Source organism: Corapipo altera, unplaced genomic scaffold (genome assembly GCF_003945725.1).
Source record: "Corapipo altera isolate COAL_440 unplaced genomic scaffold, ASM394572v1 50, whole genome shotgun sequence".
Lineage (NCBI taxonomy): Eukaryota > Metazoa > Chordata > Aves > Passeriformes > Pipridae > Corapipo > Corapipo altera.
Window position 1 is genome coordinate 2,083,903 of NW_020884889.1, and position 26,876 is coordinate 2,110,778.

The window sequence follows — 26,876 nt, forward strand, 5'->3', positions numbered from 1 at the left end:
GGCCACCTGGCTCACTCTGAAGTCTTGTCAGAGTGGATAACAGGCACTGTCACCAGCTCAGCATCAGGCATGGACCTGGACTTGGCTGAGAAACATCTCAGGGATTTAAGCTTTTCCAAGCCATTATCTTCTTAAATGTTGTGTAAATTAATTTATTGCTGTTAAGTGTCAGAGATGCTCTTTAATAGAGAGCTGGCTGGCTGCTGGCTCACAGCAAAGGTGGAAGGAATACAAGAATATAGTTTATGGCAAAAATCTTGCATGGAGAATTACAATATCCTTAGTTATTGCTGGTTCCTGCTTTCCAAAACATGAGTTTTGTCAGTCAGCAGTGTCCTTTTAGGAGGAAGATTGGGAGAAAATGTGAAATGTCTGAAAGCAGCACACACAACCTCAAAAGTGAGCAGTGCTGAATGTTGGCTCCCTTAAAGTTTGTAGGGAAGGTTTCCATGTACACATCCTGAAATTCTGTCAGGAGTTGTAGCTGCCAGTTGGAGTTGTCCAAGGATCTGTCCCATCTCATCCTGGTGCTAAAGAGTTGAAACCTGATCACTTTTTATGGAGTTTAAAAGAAGTTCCAAATGCCCATGGCTAATTAGAAGGAAGTAATAGCTACATGTTAAAAAATGAATAATAATTTTAAATCTATTTTGCAAAAATAGACTATATTGATCAAGTAAGAAAGATTTGTTGTCAAATGACAAAATGCAGTGTCTTTATTTCTTTGCTTGCTGATTTTATCTTCAAATATAACCTCCAAATGGGTTTGTCAGCTCTTAGAATAACTTTGTCACTGCAGACCTTTTATGGCTCTTTCCTGTTGGGGTTTAACTGAAACAGAAATTAATGTTTTCTGGAAACCTACCTGCAGTACTTGGTTTCCTTGGTGGTATTTATATACTTCAAGAAAATCATGTGTGAAAGCAGTGTTCTCTTTCTGCTGACTTTCTTTGAGAGCTGGGTGAAGATCCACTGAGCAGCAAATGTAAAACTCAACCAGGTTGTTTTTTTTAATTATTTATCTCCTTGAGAGAAAATCCTGTACTTGGTCACCTTCAACAGAGCATTGGTCCCTCTAAGGCAGTATTTCTTCACCTCAGCTAAAATTATTGATCAGCATGATGCCCACATTTCCTGGATTTGTCATTTAGGAGCTGCTGCAGAGGTGGGAATCGCTGGGTGTGAAGCATCAAAGGAGTTGCCTTTCAGTTGCACCAAGCAAATGCTTGTATTTTGTGTTCTCTGTGGGTGGATCAAGATTGATGCTCCGAGAGTCTCCCAGGAATGTAATCAACTGTTTGCAGCATTGTCTCACCTGCAAGTGTTACAAATTGTTGAGGTTTATTTTCATACAGTTGTTAAACCAGTGCTTCCAGCTCCAAGGATCAACAAGGCATTTTTTTTTTTAATCCTGTGTTATTTGGACTGTTGGAAATGAATTAAGAAACTCTCTGAACTGATTGGATTAATTGTTAAATCTCTTAGTGTTGCAGCCAGAAGATTGTGTGTAGTAGTCTCCTGCATCTTAACATAGGAGTGTTATTTGGGGGGAATACAGTATCTGGAGTGGAAAGGGTGAATTATAGAAGTAAATCCTTTTATATATATATTATATATATATGGTTTTTGTTTTTTTTTTTTTGCTTTATAAGCACCCAAAGTTACTCTTCTTGCTAAATTTGCCTTTTCAAATATATTGGAACAAACTCAGTGCAAGTACCTTCTATAGCTGTGCAGTTATATCCGAATTGCTCTGGTGTTTCTGGCTGCTGGAAAGGGGGATTTGACAAGTATGGACGAGTTGATTGCTAAACTGAGGGGAAAGAAAAAAAACCTCCTCACCAAGGATAATTTAAAGACAGAACAGGACCAGGGTTTTGCATAAAGCAAGCCAACTAAATCATGTGTACATCTCTGTGCCTCTGGGTTTGAGAGGATTGTTCCTTCCTGTCCAGGAGGGTTGTTGATACACTCTGTGTTCAGGATTTAAATTAAACACAGCCCAGGGTTTGGAGCTTGAAAGAGGGAGTATAATTGTGGTGTTCCTGCCCCTCAATTGAGTGTGTGAGAGAAGCTGGTTACAAGGCAGTCCCCAGGGAATGTCAATGTCTTTTCCTGGAGCCTTTTTCCTAAGGCACATCCAAAGCCTATGGCAGCTCGGATCAGCAGTAGTGTGTTGGTGTTCCTTCACTTTCTCCTTCCAGGATTGCTGCTGACATCCTCTCTTTATCCAGTTGTCATCATCTTCCTTCTTATTATTAAAGCCCAGATTGTCAAAGTAGTGAGTTTTCTAATTCTGACTAAAATTCACGGGAACCAGGTTCTGAAACAATCATTTTAAGATTTGAGAGTTCTGAAGATTTCAACCTATGTGTTCAAATCATGTCTCCTGATTTAGTCCTGCAGTGGCATTCATGGGTGATAAATATTTATTACCTTAATGCTTGCTGTGTTCAAAATCAGGTATCTAGTCTTCAGTTATGACAGAATGCATTACTAATTAATTAATAACGAAGCTGCTCCTTAGTGAACATCTCCCTGTAAGGATCTGGATTATGAATCAGGTCATACTGGTAAGAAAGGGCTTGAGGAAAAAGCTTTTTGAGAGATTGTAAATAGACTTTTTCATCCCTGTGTATGTAAGGAAAGGTTGGTCTATTAGGAGAAGGTTTGAATTCCTGTGGAGAGGAGCTTAGTTTTTAAACTACAGATTGTGAGGTTGTGAGTTATGATATTGATGTCCTTGGAATGATTAATTTTCAGGTATTTATTGAGTCTTGAGGAGTAAAAAAAATATAGGAATGTCAAGTTTTTCTGCTTGAATCTTGAAGGAATGGCAAGCAGGTGGGATCCACTGGTGGTGAAAAGAGAATTCAGAGGCCAACTTATTAGTTTTGTATCAAATTGATTCCTACTCTTTCTCCATGTATACATATGGCTGAGATTTGATTAACTGTCTGCTATTGAGATAATCAAGTAGCAAAAAGAGTTTGGCACTAATAGCAGTATATTTAGAACATTTTTTTTTTTTGGCTCCTCAGATTAATTCAAGGCTTTTTTTGTATGAAAGAAAACAAAAGAAACCCTTAGGGGTTTGGGGGATGCTTTTGGTGTGATTTTTTTCTTCCCCCTTCAGGTACCACCACACACAACAGCTCTGATTGTAGAAGTTTAAGATTTAATGCTGTCTCAAAGATTTGCCAACAGGGTTTTCCCTACTGAGAAAGTTAACCAATACTATTAACTCTCTTATGTAACTGCTTGGAAGCTCAAAGGAGAGCTCACACCCAGTGGATTCACTGTGATTTATTGTATCTGTTTAACTGGCTGGAAAATACGGAGGTGAACTGTGACATTTTGTGAAAGAAGTGAATTTTTCTTGTTTTGTTCTAATACTCTTTTTTACTGAGAACTTGTACAGAATTTGCAGTGATATGTAAAATAATTGAGTCAAACCCTTGCCCCCATTATCTAGTTATATTTAGTTATCTTATTATATTTGGTTATATTTAATTTTCCAGTGATTGAGTAGTTGTTCTGCTGCAAGTAAGGAGTAGTAACACTTAGATTTTTAAATTTTCTCATGGAGATGTACAGACTAAGGTGGTTTGTTGTTTCATGTCATTTTTTTTTTTTGCAGCATTCAAATTGAAGATACCTGAAGGGTGAGCACTATGAAAGTGCAGTGGTAATTGCCAGGCCAGTGGGCACTTTGATCAAGAGGGTATGGTTAGCTTGGCATTTACCATGTAGTATCTTTAATCTTTTAATAGCCTCCTTCATAGGTGGTGAGTGCTACCCAACAAATGCTCCTCAGAAAGGATCAACATGTTTTCCCATTTATTTTTTTTGGTAGCAGTCCCACACTTGCTCCAGTCAAACAAACTTGTTTTTTGCTGTTTACTGTAACAGTGAAGAAATTGTGGATTTAGGCTTAAGAAAGGTGTTGCTGCCAGTTGGCTATTCCATTACTGGCACAGGATTAGCCAAGTGATATATGAATCAGCTTGCTCTAGGCTTTCCTAATTGGCAGAGGGTTCCTAAATCTTCTGCTTGGTTCACAGCAGTGGTTTGTTCAGATGTGGGAAATTATGGAGATCATTTAAAGCAACAGCAAAGCCATACTCCTTTCTGAAATAATCCTTCATGTTTAATGCTTCTCTGGTGCATCAGGTGATTGAATACTGCTCCCAGTTTTATGGAAGGACCAAAGACCTGCAATAGCTGAGAGATACAAAACCTCAAAGAAAAAAATAAACCTGTGTGAGCAAACCCACGCTTTTCTCTGGGGGGAAATAAATGAACAGGATCCAAATATTGCCTGGGTCACATCTCCTTTCACTGCAGGCTTACAGATTGAAATGAAAGTTTCGGTATGCTCCAAAGGAGTTGTGGAAATGAAGGCCTTGGGGGGGGATACTCTCCAGAGTTATTTCCATAGACACCATCTGTGGTTTAGGAAGTCTTAGAGCCCAAACCAGTGAAGGCTGGGAGCATTATCTGTTACTGTTCCATGTTTCTTCTGTTCTTGTGCTCCCAAGTCACAGGTTGATGTTTGCTGACTGCAGAGCAGGAAGAAAGGGCTAATAAGAGATTTTCTTCTCCCTTTCCAACAATATTCTGCCCATCAGAATGCAAAGTAATGCCAACCCTCCTGAAAGCTGTTATTTAGTGTTTGAAATTGTTGAGAGCTGCTGAGGGGTGACTTTCATCCTGATTCCTTAGTCATGGAATTAAAAACAAAATTAAAAATCACATAGGTTAAAGTAAAACTGTTGTGTTTATATGGGATCTCTAACCAAACACACACCCAGTGTGTGCTTCCCTCAGAAATTCCATTTTATATTTTCTGAGGAACTGGAACACTTGTTGTAAAACATTCAGTGGGTCGAGGCTGGAAGTATTGCTGAGACTGGTCAATAAGGGGCAGAAACCTTTCTCTACCTTTATTTAAAACCCCACTCTTCATCTAATAATACCTCTAAAGGCTGTCAGAGTGAAGGGATGCGTTCGGTGTTTCCTGCCCCCTCAGAGGCGCCGCATCCTCCCGGAGCTCGTGTGGAGCAACACAAGGTGAGAGAAATTCTCATCCTGCAACAGAACACCACGTGGCTTCAAACATTTCTTCATCTCTCCGTGTTGAAAGGAGCAGCAGGGAAGGCAGGGAGGCTCTGCTGCTCCCGGGTTTCAGGAGTGGATGGGGATGACATCAGGAATTGCCCTCAGTCAGAAATCTTGAAGCGCAGCTTTGCTGGGTGGGTCTGGGAGGAATTTGAAAGGGTTCTGGAGATAGGGCGTGTTTACCTCGGTCAGAGTAGGGAGTGTGATGCCTCTTCCCTGCTAATGTGCTTATGGTCTCTTTGGCTGCAACATCATAAAGGTAGGAATTCTTTTTTCCTTTCCTTTTTTTCCTGTTCTAGTAGGTTTTGTTGGGTTGGGGTTTTCCCCTCTCTTTACATCAGACTCTGCTCTGAATTGTCAGCATGTGCTGGTATCTAACACTGTTTTATTAGAGTATATCATCTTCAGGTAAAGAATGGGATGGCCTTAATGAGATTTATATGTTGCCACTAAGTATTCCAACCTATGAGAACTGCTTTTTGTTGGGGGAGAAAAAAAAAAGGTAATATAGGTTACAGTAGCAGTTTTGCTTTTCTACTTCTGGTATCATTATCCTGTTAAGTGCTTGTAAGAGCACTTCTTTCTGAACTGGAAGAAAGGAATATTTATTAACAGGGAAAAAGTGTTAATTAATGAAATAGATGTGATAATGTGAAAGAAAAAACCTTGAATTTAAGGTGCTTAAAAAAGGTAGTTCTAATTTTTTTCTGTAAAATGTGAAGGAAAAAAAAATTTCCTTTAAGAAATTCAGTTTAATAGAGGTTTTGTTTTTTTCTATAAGTCCTTACCTGTTGAGGATCTAAAGAAGCTAGTGCTGTAAATAACACATCTAAACAAGTGCCAGAAATGGTGCCAGTAATGCTACAGCATTCAGCTGGAAGAGCCCCAGTCACATTTTCCTCTCACTTTTTGCAGTGTATTTCTATTTTTCACTACCTTCCTCCTAGCTCAGCCCTTCACCTGGGGTGCCACTGCTGATGAAGAGGCTTTGCTGGTGCACATTTAACTCAAGATCTCCCTTGCATTTGTTAGGACATGAAAAGGATGTCAGAGTGGTTGAAATAATGAAAGACCAGTTCCGTTCTGGCTCCTCCTCCGGTCGGGTTTGTGGGTGGGGAATGTCTGGGCAGGTTAAGCTGCAAAGGAAGGGGGATAACCAGGAGGAGAGCTGGGAACAGTGGAGCTCACCAGCCTTGGGGTACCTGCTGGGTCAGGGGGTGTAGAGATCATCAGTGTCCAAGTGTGTGTTATTCTTGAAAATTCTGTTTCAGGAAGCTGCAAATAGAGTTTTCCAGAGCACAAATGCACCAGCCCTGTCCCTTTCCTGCCTTCCAAGGCCTAATTTAAAACCTTGAGTCATCCACCGATGGTGGAGAAGCCTCTGCACCCTCAGGTCTCTTTTAGTTACTCACTATTCTACTGTTTTCTCATGTTTTGTGGTGCTGCTGTACTTCTAATAATGTGCTTATCCTGATCACTCTGTACTCCTGTGCCACTCGATTCTTCTCTGCTCTTACTTCTTACGTTAAATAAGTGCCCATGAAGAGTCACAGTTCTGGTAAAATCTCCATTATAAAACAGCACTTTAAGCTGCACTTCAGGTTTTTATTTCAAATAGAACATTGTTAAGCTACAAAAAAAAAAAAAAATCCCTTTTGCATCTTTCCCTAATAGTAATAAATTGAAGAAAAGCATCATAATTTAAAAGATTTTTTCCCTGCATTCTGACAAGTGGTTACCAAGTTCTTAAAGCATCAAGTGTTGTTCCTTTAGGTTTGTTCAAACTTTTCATGAATTAAGTGTCTATTAAGAACCTGTACTTTGGATAGGTTTTGGTTTTTTTCCAGTGACTACTTTCCTCTCAAAATTATTGCAGATATTTGAGTTATTTCACAGCTTTTTATTCCACTCTGTCCATGTTATGGATTTTTAAAGCTTAAAAGTGGACATAGTTTGCACTGTAATTGTATAGTGAGAGAACTGTATTTCACTTTCCTCAGCAGCCTGCTGTCAGCTAAAACCATTTCAGCTGCTCAAAAATGATTTACCTTTAAGTAGAGACAGCATGGGAACTTTCACCCAGAAGATGAATCATTTCAAAGAAGTCTGGTTCACTTTTTTTTAATATTTTTTTTTTCCCAGAGAACAGGGAAAAAAATAGAAAACTCACTTGCCACCTTAATTGAGATTTATTCAAAGTGCTGTTTGAGCCTGCTCAGTGTAGTACCCGAGTTACAAGGTAATGAGAGGGAGCAGTAAAAGGAGTAAAATGCTGTAATTGCCCCATAACTGGGCACTTAAACTGTTTACAGCTCAGATTTGTACAAATGTGAAGTTAAAGGTCTCGCAGCAGTCTTAATTCAGCTGCTTTATGTGGATGGAGCACTCCAGGGTTTCACCAGAAGAACCTCCAGGTCCAACAGCTCCTTTATTCCCGGCTGCCACCGGTGGGATGTGTGGGCTGGGTGAGATGTCAGGCTCAGGTTGTGTGGAATCCAACGGGGATCATGTTTGCACATTGGGGAAGACAACATGGGAAGGGATGGCAGCGTCAATCCAACATCCTTCCTTCAGCTCTTTCCTCCACAAACCACACGGCCCAACATGCAAGACCCACATCTGTCCACCTGTTCCATGGTGAACGTGAATGTCTGTAGCAAAACACTGATCTGCTGCTAAAATGTGTGTGGTTACTCTTGGATATATTTCTGAGTCTCCAGCAAAGCCCAAAACAAAGTCATGGTATGGTGCATCTGATTTTTATTTACTCTTTTACACTTCTGTTTAATGTTGATGATTAACAGCCCGGAACAGCTTTGCTATCTCTTGATATCTGAGAGACTTGATTTATTTTTTTTTCCCAACATTCACTGCACCAGCTTTACCAGTTCTGCCAAATTATGAGTGAAATAGGAGAATTATGTTATTCTTGCTTTTTGCTGATTACATTCTTTCCCTGCTACACCTCTGGAGCCACAGAGTAGACTGATAAGATGCTTAAAATTAAGGTTTCTTTCACTTGCATGTTCGTGTTGTTGATCCATTGTGCTTTTTCTAATTTATTCAGTAAATAAGGATAGGAAATGCTCCCAACACGTCCTGCAAACCTGGGTATCACCTTCTCTTAGTCTGGCTTTGGAAATGCAGTTTTTGCACGCAAGAGCTTTTGTGCAGAGAATACAATCAAAGCTTTGGCTTTGTTTCTTTTTATTAATTCCTCAGACTGCAGCAGCCAGAAATTTCACTTCAAAGCAGCTCCTGAATTTGTTTTGCAAAGTGCAGCCACATAGCTTTTGTCAAACCCAAATATACCCTTTTTATTTTTTTATTTTTTTGTTTAATGGTATTAAAAATCAAGTTTTTGGGTTCTTTTATCCAATATATCAAGGATTCAAGAAACAGGCTTTGAAAGAAACTTCACATTGGTACTTCCCAAGTGTGTAGGCTTTTCTTTAATTATAAAGGATGCAGTTCCTGAAGCAATCATTCCTGATTTTCCTGTTTTGCACTAACCCATTTAAAACTAGATTAGGCTACAGAGGAGATCCTTCCGTAGTGAGGAGGTGATTCGATTTCTTTACTTGGAGTATTTAATTCCTGAGATGCAGAGGAACCTCAGTTTTCTAAAATATCTTCATTTTATCGTTAGACTGAATTTTAGCCCCTTCTAGAGCAACAATTCCAGTTTTGTCAACGAATCCTGGCAGTGCTGGTGCATGGACTGGTATCTGGGAAGAGGCAGAGTTTTTTTTCAGCCTTGGCTGGGTAGAATATGAGTCACCTGCTGTTGTAATTTCTCACTCCTGATTGCTGGTACTGCTACAAGCTCCAAGGAAAAGCTCTGAGCTCAGCACCAGCAATAGGAGGTTCAGGCTGGCTTGGCTTTAAAGCTTCTCGTTAGAGCTGGTCCCAAATTAGGCCAAGCTGGGCCTTTTCCTCCACTGCCCATTCCTTGGAAGCAGCAGAGCAACTTGTGACACTTCATGCAAGCTGAAAAGATGAGCTGCTTTTGAAATCTGGTATCTGCAGCCTGATCCCTGGGCTGGAATTGGTGGCCACTGGTGTTCCCCATGTTCCAGGTGCTTCAGGAACCTCATGAGGAGACCTGAAGGGAGACAGGAAAACAGCCCAGCTACTTAACAGCTGCTGTTATGGAGATGGGAATCTTCAAGATTTCCTGGGGAATGGCCTCATTTGCTGCAGTGAAAACATCCAATTTAAGGGTAATGAAACTTAAGAATAGGCTGCAGACAGATTTGGAATCTCATCAACAGTTCTCTAGGAAATACTTGGACAGTGTTCACCAGGGATGGTCTGACACCACCCCCCCACCCCCCCACCCCCCTGTGCCAGGCACATTCTGGTGCAAATACAGGGATTACAAAAAGAAGAGTTTCAGAGAACCCACCTTTCAGTGAGTCATTTGGTGTTTGTGGGGAAGGATTTCTCCTGAAATCTGTGAACTCTAGAGCAGACCTCAAATCCCAGAATTCCCTTAAATTTTAAGATCAAGCATGTGCTTATGAGCTTAGTTTAATAGTGCTGTGTTAACGAGTTTAAGAGGTAATCATATGGTGAGGCATCCGTGTGTGGAAGGAAAACATGAGCTGGTGAGATCCCAGGAATCCAGTATGAAAATATGCACTGCTGGGTTTTTCTAAGGTTTTGGGTGCATGTTCTGTCCCAACCCACCTCCCCACAATCCAACTGGGAGTGCTCTTTCCACTGTGCTGTAACAGACTGGCCTATTTTTATTACAGTTTGTGGTAGTTTGCAGTGCACAGTCTAGTTAAAAAATATAGATATATTAGGAAGCAGAGCTGTGTAATGAGTCTCTCCCCTGGTCTTCCAGGGCAGTTTGTCTGCCAGCCTTTCTGTCTGACCCAAATGTCCTGTTTCAAAGCCCTGCTTCACTCTGATGGCGCCTGTGAGCTGTTGTTAAGGGTCTGGGAGCAGCCCCGGGATAAATCCCCACTTCCAGGAGTTTATAATCCAGCAGTAAAAACTTGCTCTAGGCTGAAACTTGGCATATAAAGTCTGAGTGGGGGAACAACTGTGATTTCTTCCTCCTTTATTTTTGCAGTTGGTTCTACACATGTGATTTATTGGGAAGGTTTTTACTGTCCCCATTTGGTGTTTAAAAAGATTAAATGGTGGGTAATTAATGGCCTAGTTCTGACTACTGGGCTTGGCCGGGAAATGGATCCACAGTGGCTGTTTGGTGGGTCCAGGTCACGGTTTCCCAGACCTGCTGCAGGGCTCCAGCTTGGTGGAAACAGAATCACAGAATGAACTGGGTCAGAAAAGACCTCTGAGATCATCGAGTCCAACCTGTGACCCAACAGCACCTTGTCACCCAGAGCATGGCACTGATGCCTCATCCAGTCTGTCCTTAAACACCTCCAGGGATGGTGACTCCACCACCTCCCTGGGCAGCCCATTCCAATGGCTGATCATTCCCTCTGTAAAGAATTTCTTCCTGATGTCCAACCTAAACCTCCCGTGGTGCAGTTTAAGGCTGTGCCCTCTTGTCCTACTGCTGGTTGCCTGGGAGAAGAACCTGCCCCCCCCCCCCCGGCTCCCCCCTCCTGTCAGGGAGTTGTAGAGTGATGAGGTCTCCCTTGAGCCTCCTCCTCTCCAGGCTGAGCCCCCCCAGCTCCCTCAGCTGCTCCTCACAGCACTTGTGCTCCAGTCCTTTCTTTGAACACACTCAGTGTCCTTCCTAAAGCCCAGTGATGGTTCATTTGGCTGTACATTAAAGTGGGATCCATTCCAGATCCAGATGCCAGGGTGAGTGCACTGAGCATCATGTCCTGACCCAGCTCCAGGCACAACTAAAGTCCTGTGGCCCCTGCTCAGATATGGAGGGACAGGAAAAAGTCTGAACTACTGTCTGACCTCAGCATGATTTGATCTTATCACTTGATCCCCTACGAAGATATTGCTGTTGGATCTTCCAGTGAGATGCTGGGAGGAGACTTGTTTGAAATCCTCCCAGCTCAACTGTTTCCTCATCAAATCTGTGGTTCAATGATATCAGCTATTTCCTCGTGTTTTTCCTGGTTTATGGAAGATCTTAGTATGGAAAAATTTATTTAAATTTATTATTCCCTGAAATGATAGAAAAATGATGTATTTCAGCCTTATGGAAAACATTATTGTGACTTCTATTTTTCTTCAGTGTTAGGATGATCCTATTTTTATAGGATATATAATGTGTTTGTACTGTGAAGTCCTTACAGCTAAATGAGCGAGAACAGAAATTTCTAAATACATAATTTTGAATGCAGAGGCTAAAAATGAGACTTTTACAAGAATGAAATATTGTTGTTGAAGTGAAATCTTTTTTTTTCCTTCCAGAACTGGTTTTAGACATTTTGTTCTGATCACAGTTAAATCATGGTACTTCCTACAATTCCCAAAAAACTTGCTATGCACTGTATTTTTTTTCTACTTGTTCCTGTGCACAGGTGTCTGCAAATTCAGGATATATGGCTATTAGCATATTAAACAGTGGTAATTGAACAGCAAAATGTCCTTATTATTACAAAATTGAGTTCCTCCTGTACCTTCTCATTTCTTTTCCACTCTTCCACCCTGTTATATTTAATCTGTGAAGGCAGCCAGGGAAGATTCTCATTAGTATTGGTGTGATAGATTATAAATTGTTATTGCAAATTTGAGCAGGTACTAAGCAGTCCAGGGTGAGTGACTGAAATGAGACCCCAGATTACCTCTCCCCCCCTGCAGATTTCAAAGGCCTTCATTGGTTTATACCAGCTCAGAATTCAGCTCTATTATTTCATCTTCTACTGGGTTATAATCCCACCAAGAGGGTTTCAGCTTCTTCTGTGATTTTATTTTTTCCCCAAGCAAACTGACTTCACTGGCTCTACACAACAATATGTTTTATTTCATGCATTTTCTTTTTAGTACATGAAGAATAAATTCAATCATATCTTTTTTTTTTTTTTTTTTTTTAACATAGCATGGCCTACATATTAAAGACACTCAACAGCTGGTTCTGGTGGGAGAATATCTGGATGCCAATCAATTGTACATGGGCAGATTTTGTAGACCGGGATGGCCTTGTCTTTCCCAAACCACATCAGTTGTATGCCACAATTCCATATGCTTTTGTATTGCTGATTATCCGATTCTTCTGTGAAAGGTAAGAGACAGAAATGCAATTTGATGCTAAGGTTAACCCTCATTAATGCTAAAAATATCTTTAGATCAATGTTCTTATGTTTTTTGAAGGAGGATTAGTTGGTGGTTTGCTAGAAAGATCTGGTACAGATAATATGGCAGGTGAAAAACTGGGAAATGTTTCCACTGTTAGGAATAGGTGGCTGTGCTCCAATCTAGAAGGAAAGTATTTCTATCTCACTTTCTTAGGACAATGTTTGGATACTTCTATCTCCTTGTGTAACAGATACCATTAATTCTAAACCCTTTGGGTTTCCTTTCTCTCCGTTGGTGGAAAGGTGAAGAAGGTATTTGTCCTCCCAACCAAACCTCTCCTGTGGTTTGGTGCTGCCCCAGAACATTTGTGTGAGGCTGATGGATCCCAGGTGTCCATCTGTGGCCAAGCTAAGCAGGCTGGAGGGGTCTCAGAGTTTCGTGTGAACATTTTATGCAGATCTAGTAAAGCTGATTCCTTTTTTCCCCCTCACTTTGGCACTGAAAGAGAGATTGCTTCTGCAGCTGGAATCTTAGGGGACAGGCAGGGGTTGACTCCACAGAAGAAAGCTACAATTATGTTAAGATTTGCAGTGCTTTGACTTATTTATTTGTGCCTTTTTTGCAAGTATTTCCTTTTTTTCTATTTTTTCCCCCTAAAGAATGTGATTAGTCGGTTTTTATAATTATTTCAGGATAGAATGAGGAAATTCGGAATGTCGTAAGTTGGACAGACTTAAAACAGGAGCAGATAAGATCACTCATGTTGGCAGTCTAAAGTAATTTGGATCATATGTTTCTAACTATTCCCAGTGTCTCCTGAGTAAAGGCTTGCCCAAGTGTGTCTCACTGGTGTGGATAATTAGCCCACACATCTGGCTGCAGGGAATCCAGGGAAAACTGACCACGGCTATGAGTAATGAGGAATCAATTGCTGATATCAGCAGGGCTTTTTCAGAAAGTCCTGCCCAAGCAGAAGGGAGAAGCCCTTGGCACACCCTGCAACGGGTTGGGTTGGAAAAAGGCAGAGAAAGAGAAGCCTTCAGGCTCAGGGAATGGCCATGTGCAGGGGTGGCCCCGTGAAGTACATTCCCAGTGACTTTGCCACCAGGGAAAGCAGCCCAGTAGCAATCCTGGAGCCCGCACGGAGAGAGCTCTGATCTCATGCCACTCTCCCTTAACTGTTGCTGAACTCCAACATGCCTCTGAAGAATACATCCTGGCTTTTGTGTCCTTTTCTTCCCTTTAGTTTTATATCATTTCATGGCCACAAACTGGAGTCCCTCGGTCTGCTTTGTTGTGTAACTGCTGATGTGCTGTGGTTCCCTCTTGGGATTAGCTGTAGGGAGATCCCTTCCTCTCCCAGAGCAGATTAAATTGCATCAGATCTATTTTCTTCACATCCTGGCATGAGAACAGCCAAGGGCTTGTAACTATCGTATTTCTGAAGTTTTTTATGGTATGTCTTTTCAGATATGTTGCCATTCCTCTGGCAAAAGCCTTGGGTATAAAGAATGTAAGACGTGTGAAGCCACAGCCTAATCCTGTTTTAGAGAGTTATTTCCGGGAGTGCTCAAGACATCCATCCCAAGTAAGGATCCTCATTCTTTTAAACTGGGTTTGCTTTTGGAAAATCCCTCTCTTACTGTTTCAATCAGCTATCAGCAATGACATCATGGCATGAGTTCCAGCTGATTGACAGATGACTTAATTTATTTGGGTTTTCATTGCTGTTCTGCTGACACGGGTTTATGGCATCCGAAACAGAAAATACATTTAAGATGTTTAAATTTCTGGCATGCTGTTCTAGATTACACTGTTAATAATACTTCCAGTGAAGATCAGTGTTCTGTCTTTAACTCATTTCTGCCTGGAGAAAACATCAGCAGACATCTGTTGTTGGAAAGTGGTACCATATTTATTGCAAGCAATAATGTTGGAACGCTGGCATGGAAGCCTTTTGATCCCTTACATTGCTGCACCCTTAATCTGGGCTTATGTGAGAAAAAAAAGCAATCCTTCTATTACCTTGCTGTTTGTTTTGAAAATTGAACAAGGGAAAAAAAGAATAGCCAATGTTTGTCATCTCCAAAAATGAGGCAACTTGATTGTTGATGGGAAGTGCAGCCTCGGAATGTTCACTGACCTGACTCCAGTTCCCAGATGACTGCAGTGCTCCTACACTGGTTTGGAAAGGAAATACATGCTTTCTAGTAATGAGGGATGTTAATAATTATTGATACATGGAACTTTGCATTCTAACCCTGCCATTCTTTTATTGTGTCTTTTGCCTGATATCATCAGGAGTAGATATATTGGTGTTCACATATTTGCTCTTCTCTGTCTGGTCAAGTATCCCGGTCTCTGTTTCATCCCTTCCTTCTGCATGGGTACAGTTTGACAATGGATCTCTGAAAGGAAGGACAGCATTTTGGTACTCATGAGTGCATGGGAAGGATCCAGGCTGCCTCCTCTGGTGTCCAGCTTGGGGATCAGTGTGCCTGGGAAAGCCTGCAGAGGCCTGGCTGGCAGTTGAGGGCATTTGGTCTCTGTTGTCTGTTGACACAAAGTTGATATTCCTGCGTGGCAAGTGGAGAGCTCCCCAGCCAGCAGGATGGGCTGGACACAGGCTGTTGGCACTCCTGCCCTCCCCAGCAGCTGAGATGCCTTAGCTCACATTCCAGAGGTTTCCCTGAGGGTAGGAGACCAACTGAACTGGACTCACCTTGGTGGAGGCACTGCTGCTGCCACCCACTATTTGCATACTGACCTTGGGAGGAAAGAACCTCCCCAGGGATGAGCCAAACACTATCTCTGAGCCCCTGGGGGGGTCATCCCACACCTCCCACACGTGGGGATGGAGGAGAGAGAGGAAGCCCCAGGCTGCTGCACGTGGGGCCCTGAGCATCCTGGAGTGCAGGAGTCAGAGCAGGTGCTGGGCTGGCTGTGCAGCAGGGCTGCCTCACCTCTGAGCACATGATGCAGAGACACTGAGCGTGGCATTCCCCATTCCCGTGGCACTTCCAGGCCGTGCTTCACCCCTGATTTATTTTAGGAGTTGAAGGGAGGCAGTCTGGATCCTGCTCACTGAGAGACACTGACTTGCTCTGTACTGTGGAAGTGCAGATTTAAGAACAGAGCTCAGGTCACCTGAATTCCAGGCCACGTCTCATCTGCGAAACTCATTTAAATATAAACAAATAATTATTTATAATTAGGTAAGATATTAGATACAGTGTCCACATGTGTTGGTACAAGGCACTTCCCCCCTCCAGCCCAACCTCTTGTCTAGCACTAAAATTTGCATCTCTGAAATCCTGACTCTCTCGGGAGCCACCAGAAAGACAATAGCACAGTTTGTGGATCTGTGCATTTCATGCTTGCTTTATTTATGTAAATAAATAAAATATATCAATAAAAATATGTAATTTATATTTTGTATTTATATATTTATAAAAATAAATGAAACAAAAATATATATAAAAATCCAGGGTTTCTGCGAGTATTACTCAAAAATACCCCCATATATACTTAATATTGGTGATATTTTTGATGTTGGGGAAGCTGTTCTGTGAACTACAAAATAAATGGAAGTGACACTGGAGTGCATCTTGCTGCTGACACTGTTCCATTTTTTTGCAGTCAGAGATTCAAGGCCTTGCCAAGAAGTGCAACTGTACTGTCCGTTTGGTGGAGAAGTGGTTTAGGAGACGGCGGAACCTTGAGATCCCAACAGTCCTTCGGAAATTCCGGGAGGCCTTGTAAGAAAAGACAATGCTTTTGGCTATTGTGTGCTTTACTGTTTAAAAAAAAATAACAATTTGAGGTCCTCAGGTGCCTTTTAAGGGGGACTTGTTTCCAGAAAGCTGGGTCTGCCTGATGAGGGCTTTGGTTTGTGAATGCACAAACAAGTTGAAAGGAGCTGGTAGCATTTCTCCAAACAGTGATTAAAAGATTAGGTTTACTGTTTCTCCTGAAAAAAAACAAACCAAACTTAAAAATATTTTACAGTTTTCCTCCTCATGGAATAATGGATTTATTTGTAGGCTCCTGCTACAAAGTGCTGGATGAAAATATGCAGGCAATAGGAAAATATTTTCCTGTCTGCCAGTAATTATAGGGAAACAAAAATGTTTACTCTGGTTTATGTATGAGCCCACGCTGTCATTTTGGGATGGTATCATGTGTACTGAAGTGAGGTCAAGAGCAGGAAAAGTGGCATCCTAAGTAAATGACAGGTGTCACAGCTTGATCACGGGACACTGTGCAAAGCAGGAGCTCAAACACACTGATGAGAGTGGGCCAGTGAGAGTAATGAATATGGAAGGACTTACAAAACCTCTTGCATATGATTTTTCACACATCTTTGAGAACTTCCTCATACCTTAACACTTTAAATAATTAAAGTGTGGTGCAAAATCTCCTATAAATTGCAAATCCCCAAATGGACATGGCTTTACTTGTGTAGCTTCTCCCTCTTGGGTACTGACATTAACTGTACCCCTGTAAGACACTTCCCAAATGCTCTGTGTATTTGGGTTTTGACTGGTGTAACTGCACTGGCAAAAATTCACCTAATTGTAATATTTAACTTCTGTTACTGTAGATCAGCTTAAGGGTTGAGGGTTAAAAGTACAGCTGCAGAGCTCAAAGCTGAGTATCAAGATTATTTGCAGTGTGAATCAATGTATGATGATTTAGTCCCTTTGTGGGACATAAATCCAGTTGATAGACAGAGGTGTGTCTCTCTGAAGTGTGACTTGAGTAAACTCTCCTGGCAAGCCAGTCTCCAAGGTTTATTTCTGCTGTTGTTTTGTGGATCAATTAGCTTTGTTTCACAAGTGACAATAAGATTTCCTGCTATTGCTAAAAGACCTGCCTGCTATGGATGTCTCTAGTAACACACAGCTAAAACCTGAGATTTAAACTTGCCTGGCAGCTTGAGTGAGAATGAAGCAAACAGGTTTCTCTTGTGCAATTTGGTGAACCTTCCTCTGCTCTTTGTCAGGGAATTTAATTGAATATAATTCTCTAGGCAAAAAACGAGGAACAGAGTTATTCCACGCTAGTAGTCAGTGTTATAAGCATTTTGAAATTTTTAAAAGCCTACAATCTCCAGGATCATTTTTCTGAATCACAAGGAAAATCTGATGAGCCAGATCTAAACCATACTTAAGCTATTAGTGCTCCCAGTTGAGCAACACTGGGGTTTGGAAAGCCCTTTGCATGAAACCTTCTCTGCATTGAGAGACTTACTAGCCTTTAACTTCCCCTACTAAGTTCTTTGTTGTTACCTTCAGCTCAAGAGAAAAGATTCCTGAAGTTAAATCAGAAAATCTTTTTGCATGGCTGTTGTTCAGTGCTCTCCCTGGTGGCAAAGCTCAGAGTTTAAAAGGCACTTGGGTAAAATTTGGTGAATTTGGATGAGTTTTACCTTAGGTTTTGTTCACCAGATTCATAAAGAAGCTTGGCTAAATGCAAGATGAGGTAGTGCTCTGGCAGTCTGGCAGTGTAATGAGTTCATATGAAGCACTCTCTATTGCCAAGTGTGTTCAATATATGTTTGTAGGGCTGGGGACTAATGGCACAGCCTTGTAGGTGCTCTGTGCTTTGGGTCTGATTCAGAAAATCACTTTACAGCCAACGCAGAATCAGTCCTGCCATATCCACTGGACCACTCACACCTCCCTTGTGTGAAACAGGAGCCATGAGGGCAGCACCAGCCCCTCTGTAAAGTCTGTCCTGTGCCACAGGGTTGTTTTTTCTACCATGTCTTGGTTAACTCTGAGCCAGGTATTACTGGTGGGTCCCTCTCTCCCCTTCCCTTTGCTCTCCTACTTTCCTCTGAATTTTTCCTGTCTGTGCTGTGGGTGTTCTGCAGAGTTATTTCCAAATCACCTGGGGAAAGATGCTTTAAAGTTGAGAAGGAAACCAAATGTTTATCACCTGTGCATCAAGTGGCAATTTTATAATTGTTTCCCGAGCTCCTTCACAGGTGAGACACATCATCTTGTCTCACCTCCGCCATCCCATGGCCTCATCCTTTGTTTGTTGTTTTTCTCATGAAATGCTGTCTCAGTCTTTGAACATCTCATTCTTCCACCTGGGATATCACCCTCCAGGTACTGTGGGGCTCAGGAAGGAGGGGCTGCTTTTACCACCCAGGTTCTCATCTCCTTCTCTCTTGTGGCACTTCATTAATGTTTGCCAGAGACCACAGTCTCACTTTATACATCTCTCAATCCGTGAGTACAGTGTTCTTGAGGTGCTCTCTTCCTTTTCATATTTAGGTTTTCTGGGAGGCTGCTCTCCTCTTGTTCTAGAACAAGTTCTCAGCAGGTTTGGGGCCATGTGCCTGTCCCTGTGGTCATGACCTTTCTTTGCATGTGAAGTCCTCCAGTATTTTCCTACTAATCTTGCAGAGCTCCCTGGGGAAAGGTCAGGCTTGTTCCTGCCAAGGGGAAGAGTGGAAAGGAAGGAGTTTTCCATCACCTGTAGAGGTGGGAGTGGGAACACTTGGGCTGAGGCTGCAGCCACACCCAGTCCCAGGGACAATCCCTCCCACACAGGCTCCAGAGTCATTACAGGACTGCTGGCTCCAAGTCACAGTATCCTGCTCTGACACCTAGGAAAGCAGCACCACAGTTCACTGAGATGCACAAGAGCTTTTTCCCCTTTGCTGACAGAGCAGATCCATGGTGCAAACCTGGAAGTTTTATCTGCCTTGCTGGATATCCATGTAATCCACAGAAAGCTTAGATCAGGCTAAATTCTGGCACACCTAGTGAAAGATTGAAGTTTATAGTTAATTCAGACCTCTGTATTAATACATAAACTAATCCAGTAGTTGTTGAAGTTTCGTAAGATCCTCTTGTTGTCAACAGCTGGTGTTGAGAGATGAAGAGAAATGAACCCAGTGACTGGAACAGGTCACTGTTGGTGCACACAGTGACTGGTCAGATTGGGAAGTGTGGGCTGAAACACCTTCTGCAGTCAGGGAACTGTGGGGTGTTCTCAGTCCTGTGTGAATATTTTAGAGGGATTGATACAATGGAAAAGGTTGGGGTTATCAAACATGAATTTTTAGGGGATTTGTTACACTTGTTGTGCTCATTCTCTTAATCAGTTCATGCCTGGCTGGAAAATTACAGCTGTCATCACAATCCAAATATCTGTGTTGTGATCATGTAAAAGAATTTGCTACCTTAGCAATTAGTCAAAGCTTAAGTATCTAAATATTAATAATTCAGATACAGTTAATGTGTGACAACCCTTGATGTAGAGTGTGAGGCCACGTTTATGTGAAGATTGTCTGTGATATACAATGATTTGCAGTAATCCTGGCTTAGGACAATATCTCTACAAAATATAATGCGTTGTATTTTTTTCACTTTAATTTTGCAGCTGGCGTTTCTCATTCTATCTGACATCCTCCATTGTTGGATTTATATTTCTGTATGATGTAAGTTAACTTTCTGAAACATTGATACCATCATTTTAACAAAATAAGGACTGATTTCTAGATTTCCTTGAAGCCCATTGAAAGAGCCAGTGATTTCGGTGGCTCTGTGTGTTCACATCCTTGGTGTGTGTAATCTAGAGGATGGGCTGCAATATGCACCGAGATTTAATTTTTAAATTAACTTTTGACCTTCTGTGATAGAGGAATTTATGAGTAATCAGTATTTGTAAGGCAAGTTTTAAGAAGTCACGCAGATGGTTTTACAGCACGCCTTGTTAACACCTACAAACGCATCACATGGCCGTGTTTTCCTCAGAGGAGGCCATAAACCTTTTTTTCTGGCAGCATTTTTGGGGGTCACAGCTATTTACTGAGGTGTTGCTGCTGAGTCAGAAGTTGGGAATAACAGGGAGAGTGCTGCTTGTAAGCGTGTGAGCCCTGCCTGGGGTGTCATTAATGCTTCCCCTGAGCAGCGGAACAGATCCCGGCGTGTCCACGTTCATCTGGCTCCTCTCCCCAAACACTGTTTATCATCATGAACCAGTGGAGTGTGTGACTGGTAAACACAGCAAATTCAATCACTGTGGCAACATATCTTGAGTAATTGCAGTAATAAAACACACACCCACTGCTTTGGATGATGAAATGATGAACTGGAACGTTTCAGGTGTCCTGAAAGGAAGCCAGAAACCTGGGACCAATATAATAAATCTGAGATGTGAGATCCCTCTGGAAACTGGTGGAGAACAGTTATCAGTATTGCAGCTTCTTAGCCTGCTCCACTTGGGGAAATTTTAAGCAGTGAAGGCTGTGAATTAAGATGGTGATTGTTGCTGAGTTGAGCAGACTCTGAATCCTGTGTCTTCCCCAGAAACCCTGGTTTTACGACATCTGGCAGACGTGGGTTGGATACCCGTTTCAGGTGAGCTTTTTGGGATCTGGCCATCGGCCTCCAGGCATTCCCGGTATTTCCCCATTGCCCCTTCCAATCTGCAGCAGCCTTTTCCCTCCCAACAGGCACCACCTGAAGAGGTGTGGCACCAGAGCCTCTTGCCTTGTTTTTGGGAAGTCCTGCTCGCTGTTCCAGGGCTTCCCTGGCATCTGCCCGTGCTGCAACTCCCCCCTCCAGCCAGGCCATGGTTACTTGAACCCACCCCAGCATACCAGTTGCACACTGGAGATGTTATAGGTGCTCCCAGTTTCAGTGTAGAACCCCTGCACTGCTCCAGGCCCTGCAATCCTTCAGGGCACTCTTATTTTTATAAATCTTCTTATCCCTGTCCTAGGCAGGGGCCAGGAACAAAAGGAATCCTGCCTCCCAGCTGAGTTTTCCCAGCTCCTTGTACACACCTGCCACTTGGGCAATGTCTTGACCCAAGGGAGCAGCCAAGCCCAGCATCCTGCCAGCAGATCCATGGGATTTAAGCATAAATAATGGACATTTCACATGTGGGAAGTGTGAATATTTAGTATGTTAATTGTTCACCAAAATGGAGGGGGTTTATTTGCAGTTGTTTGTAATTAAATGCAGAAGGACTCTGTATGTAGTTCTCTGACAAAAACGTGGAGAAAAGCATGTTAAAATTCAGAGGTGGGGGAGGAACTGCAGAAATTGTGATTTTTGGGCTGAGCAAAGGTTAAAATATTTGGCTCCCAGAACATCCTTCTTAATGAAGCCCAGAACAGGGATTCAGTTGAGTTTAATTTTTTAAGCAAGACTCAGCAGAGGAGCGGGAGAAGTCAGGGAAGGAAAAAAGAAGTAATTTCACTTGGCATTTACTGTTTGCTGTTCTCAGAGTTAACTGTGCTTGTCTTCATTACAGACCCTGCTGCCATCCCAGTACTGGTACTACATGGCTGAGATCGGGTTTTACTGGTCTCTCTTATTTACCCTTGGGATTGACATCAAAAGGAAGGCAAGTGGTCGTGCTTGTTTGTAGCTAAAATCTCCCTTTCCTTGAGCACAGAGAAAGTGTTTGGGAGGCAAATCCCCGCCTGGATCCTGGATGAGGTGCAGCCACATGAGGGCAGCATCAGTCTGTGCCTGGCACCCCTGCACACACATCCAGGATTCCTGCTGCCAGGGCATCCCTCAGGGGCTGACAAGACGCTCAAGGGCTGTACTTGCTTGGCTTTACCTCCTTTTTTTTTTTCTTTTACCTGTCCCCGACAGGATTTCATGGCTCACGTTGTCCATCACTTGGCAGCCATCGGGTTGATGAGTGGCTCTTGGTGTGGTAACTACGTGCGCCTCGGGACTCTGGTGATCTTTGTGCACGACACTGCAGATTTCTGGCTCGAGGTAACTCCGCTCTCCACCTTTTTTTTTGGCTTGAGTTTTGGTTTTTGCTTTGGTTGGGATTTTTTTTTTTTTTTTGGTTGTTGCTCAGGTTATTTTCAGTGATGTTTTAATCTTTTTGCCCCGAGTTCCATACGATCCCTTCCTGACGCGGATTCACGGATTTCAGCTTGTGAGATAAAAAAGAGCTTCTAGATAATTTGATATTCTGCTGCAGAATCCATTATGAGAAAAGAGCAGAAGAGAAATCCTTCAGTACAGAACAGGGACTGGAAATCCAGCTGATTCCCTGGGTTGTTCTTGTTTCATTGTTAAAATTAGACCAGGATAATCACAGAATCAGTTGGGTTGGAAAAGACCTCCAAGATTGAGTCCAACCTCTGATCAATCACCACCTTGTCAGCTAAACCAGAGCACTGAGTGCCACATCCAGTTGTTCCTTGAACAGCTCCAGGGCTGGGGACTCCACCACCTCCCTGGGCAGCACCTTCAATGCCTGAACAACCTTTCTGTGAAGAAATTTCTCCTGATGTCCAACCTGACCCTCCCGTGGTGCAGCTTGAGGCTCTGTCCTCTTGTCCTGTCTAGTCTGTGAACAGCTTGTCATGACACCAATTCACAAGCAAATTTAGCAGCCAGAATTTTGATTATTTCTCCTATGATTCTATGACTCTCCAAATTGGCTTTACTGTTGTCATCATGCACCCCCCTATGTTGAGCCAAGGGTACCTCTGCATTAAACACTTCAGGCTGGAGACACTCAAGCTGTCCCTGAACAAGATGTCACAGGTACCTACTGGCAGAAAAAAAGTTATTCCCCTGTGCAGAAGGAGAAGTCCCTTCCCTGAACTAAATATCAATGTTTGGAAGTGTTTAAGTGTTCAGTTCTGCACTGTGGTCATACAGACTTGCTGCTGGGTTTCTTGAAAGACAAACACAAATTATGTTTCCTTCAACAGAGTTCTCTTGAGTTTATAACACGGGGATTGAGAGCACAGTTTCATCACCTGTTTTGGTGGCAGTGCCTAAAAGCAGCCCTTTTAGGTTATTATCTGTCACTGCCCATTTTTGTTCCTCATACTCAATCTGTTATACTGGACTAACTAATTGGGGGGTCATAAAGTTGGGATTGGTCCAAATTAAACAGGTTTTTTTGCTGAATTACCTCTAGTCTTGAATTGCTCTGTGCTCCAATTAACTGAGGGCCCTACAGACATTTGAGCTGGAAACTGGTAGGACAGCACTTGGATGGAAACTGAAGTTGAGTACCAGCATGACTTAATCCTGCCACTCAAAAAAAGAAGGGAAAAAAAATAATTAATCAAACTGCTTGTTTAAAACTTAGGCTTGGCACCTGAAGCTTTGCTCACACTTGAGAACAGCTGTTGTGCTGAGCCCAAGGTGGTTCCTAATGGAACATGCAGAGCTCTTGTAGGGTTCATTGAGGGGAGAAGCAGCAATTACAACCTTTCTGAGTGGGATAGAGACCAGCACTAAGATCTCCTGCTCTCAAAAAGGAGAAAACAGAAGCTGAATTAGGCCCAGAGGAGGGTCAGTAACAGGCATGTACCAGAACACCTGTGTGAGAGGGGCCACCACCACTCCTGAGCAGCTTCTCTTGGGCTCAGCCTGTCTGGAGTCTGGTAGAAAAATGAGGAATTACCTCTGTTGGCAAGAGCACTTTGTGTTTCCACAACACTTGGATATTCTGGTTGGAGAGCTGCTCTTTAGGCCTTTGATACAGAGTCTTTTCCTTTAGGATGAAAGGAGAAACATAAACAAAGCATCTGCTCTGATGCTGCTTTATTAGGTACCAGTAACATGCTTGCTTTACATGTCAAACTGGGAGGAAATTTTTTTCCTGCTTAGGTGGAAGATGAGTCTTTATTTACGAAAGCACAGAATTTATTTCAGAGAATATTTACAATACATTTGGTGGTTTCTATTCTCTGCAGGCAGCCAAAATGTTTAATTATGCTCACTGGGAGAAAACCTGCAATATACTCTTTATCATCTTCTCTATCGCATTCTTCATCACCAGGATCATCCTGTTCCCCTTCTGGTAAGCAACATTTAATGGAGTCACAGGCTTTTACTTCATTCCCACTCCCCTGAGAGGTTACTGTTGGTTGGGATGGGAAAAGGGGAGGAATGGATTGGACTTTAAAGAGCAGAAGCAGAATTGTCATTATTGTTGGCTACTAAGGAATAGCAAGAAGAGTTGACAGAAACTGTCATTTTCTTTAAAAGTTCTTAAGTGAAAATAGTCTTAAAGGAGCCTCTTGAAGATCTGCTAACCTAAATAAAGGCTTTTATGTATTATTTAACTTGTTGCTGTAAATCGTAGTTAAATGCTGTGAGCTCCTGCATTTTCAAGGGGGTTGAGCTACTTAACCAGGAGAAATCATTTTCCCTTTCGTTCCACCCCTCCTGCTGTAGCTGCAAAGTCAGAGTATGTGACTGTAGTTCAATTTTTGTAGAGTCTTCCTTCTGCTCCCCAGTTCTGGGGTGGTGCCTCACCTCACTCACCCACGTGAGGAGCACTCAGAGGAGTGAAGGTGAACCAATTAATTCATGGAGTCAACACAAATAAATCTCAACTTGCTAAATACTTGGATGCCTTTGGAGTGCCATAATTTAATCTGCTTTGGAGTATCCACATGGGTGCTTACTGTGCTTAGTGTGTTTAGCTATTAAAAGTGTTTAATGTGTTTCACATTCACAGCCCTAATTTGCCTTCATGCCCCTCCCTGCACGTGGACAAACCCTTAGAGGCTCAAGCTGCTTAAATTAAGGGTTCTGAACACTGATCAACACAAGGCTTTAATTTCCTGTAGTATTTTCCTTCAGAAAGACTGATGTCTTTCACTTTATTGTGATTTTCTGATTAACTGTACAAGTGATCTCCAATCATTTTGCTTCACCGAGTTTCTTGTTCTACTGTTCTTAAGCTCAGAAGCAAAACATGAGATTAAAGGGACTCAAAAAGCCCCAAATAATATGGAAGTAGTGAAGTCTGAAGATGGACAAAACATATGTTAATTAACAAAAAGCCCTGTAGCAAATCCTGTAGGATTTTCTCTGGAGTGTGGATTTCAGATTAGGGAGAATTTACATTAAAAAAGGCCTAGACAAGCTCTGAGTTGCACAGTATCCAGACCACACAGAGATGAAGATCTAAAAAACAGGGCTTTTTTTCTAACCTCATTTAGAATACTATCATGCCAGACTCAGGTTTCTCATCTTCTGAAGTCTGTATTTCAGTGGAGATGCATAATCTAGTTAAGACAGAGCTTGTTAATTAATCTGCCATCTTTGCAGAGCTTTTTAATATTAATCACTTGGGAATGTGACATTAGAAATAAGTGTAAATAGAGAAGAAATCTTGCACTGTAACAGTGACCTTTGTTTTTTAGGATTCTTCGTGCCACACTCTATCTGCCAACCTACTATTCCACGACTCCTGTCATAGCCTATTTTTTATTCAATGGGATGCTGTTGATCCTCCAAGGCCTGCATTTATACTGGGGTTACTTAATCTACAAGATTTTGAAAAGGTTCGTTTTCCTAAAGGTAAGAAATTTCGCTTCTTCATAAAGATGTGTGAATTATCAAACAGATGATAATACTTCCAATAGATTAACTTGGAATTTATTAATGTTTTCCTGAACTTTCAAGTCGGTATTTTTTATAGGGATCTGCAAAGTATAGAGATGTTCAAATGTGCTTTGTCCCTTTCATTGTCAGACCTCAAGTCATAGGTCAGAATATCAAAACCTCAACTAGAACCTTTTTTTTGTCTGTATCTGATGTTTTGCACTGATAGTAAATGAGAAATGAGCTCCCCCCAAAACTGAAGCCCAGAGGTGGTGCAGAACTCTTTAGGAATTCCTGTGTTCCAAGTGAAAGCAATCTTTTGTCACTGGACTTTGTAGGAATGTACCAAAACAAGGAGAGGAGAGGTGAGTGATGAGATCTTTGGCTACAAGTTTTCTGCAATAGTTAAAGTTCCTCAGGTTTGTCTAAATATGAAGTCAACTAAATGTGAGCACTGGTTTTGGATTAAGAAAACCATATGAAGCTGAACTGGTATTATATTATGGCACAATGAAATACTGTGCTATTCAGCTGGAGCAGAGAAACAGTGCAAGTCTGGTGCTGCATAATCTGCTTTTACCATGGAGAGAAAACTCATGTAGGAAAAACCTCTAAAGAAAACTGCCATTTATGTCTTGTTTGATTGCCTGAGGTAGTCACATTATTCTTGTGCCATGAAGTGGCAGTGGGGTGCAGTGTAGGTGAAACACTGAGCAAAAAACATTAAAGAGAAGGACTTGGGAGAATGTCTCTAAGATTTGGGATAAGCATTGGCAAGTATCTTTTTCTAGTTAAGATGAAACTTAAATCATGCTGCTGAAAAATGGTATTTCTTTTGAGGCTCAAGAAGCAAAAGTTACTTGAACTGACTCTGTCCTTTTATCTGAAGCACTTAATGCTGTGAAGAATCTGAAGGAAATAGAAATATTCCTGTCTCCTGTATTTAATTGTTGGTTTACTGCTAACAGAAACCATCCTATAATTATTGGATTCCATAAGATCTCATGCAAATAGACAGCTGGGTATCACGGGGAGCCCCAATGTCTGCCCTGGAAGAAAACTGCAGTTCCAAACTCAGCAAACAGCTGCACATAAGGGACAAATCTGTGGAAGGAATGGTTTGGGTCATTCTGCTGCTAAAACAAGCTTCTCTGTTCCCTTAGACACTGAAAAGCTTGTAAATTTTACATGTCATTTACCTCTGTTTGACTAATT

General features: G+C 42.0%; 1 protein-coding gene across 9 annotated transcripts in view; it reads left to right on the plus strand.

Moving 5' to 3' along the window:
• CERS3 (ceramide synthase 3) overlaps nucleotides 1–26,876 on the plus strand; it is a 46,507-nt gene that overhangs the window by 3,299 nt on the left and 16,332 nt on the right. For 5 of the 9 annotated variants that reach the window (XM_027644307.1, XM_027644301.1, XM_027644303.1 and 2 more), the window contains 9 exons: nucleotides 12,110–12,292; nucleotides 13,777–13,894; nucleotides 15,946–16,064; nucleotides 19,708–19,765; nucleotides 20,637–20,687; nucleotides 21,589–21,681; nucleotides 21,939–22,067; nucleotides 24,020–24,126; nucleotides 25,481–25,637. In XM_027644307.1, coding sequence (XP_027500108.1) covers nucleotides 12,111–12,292; nucleotides 13,777–13,894; nucleotides 15,946–16,064; nucleotides 19,708–19,765; nucleotides 20,637–20,687; nucleotides 21,589–21,681; nucleotides 21,939–22,067; nucleotides 24,020–24,126; nucleotides 25,481–25,637 — 1,014 coding nt within the window. In that variant the 5' untranslated portion in view covers nucleotide 12,110. Of the gene's footprint in view, nucleotides 1–3,732; nucleotides 5,074–5,286; nucleotides 5,530–7,340; nucleotides 7,361–12,109; nucleotides 12,293–13,776; nucleotides 13,895–15,945; nucleotides 16,065–19,707; nucleotides 19,766–20,636; nucleotides 20,688–21,588; nucleotides 21,682–21,938; nucleotides 22,068–24,019; nucleotides 24,127–25,480; nucleotides 25,638–26,876 lie in introns of those variants that run through there. The other 4 variants (XM_027644306.1, XM_027644305.1, XM_027644308.1 and 1 more) reach the window with 4 other exon arrangements.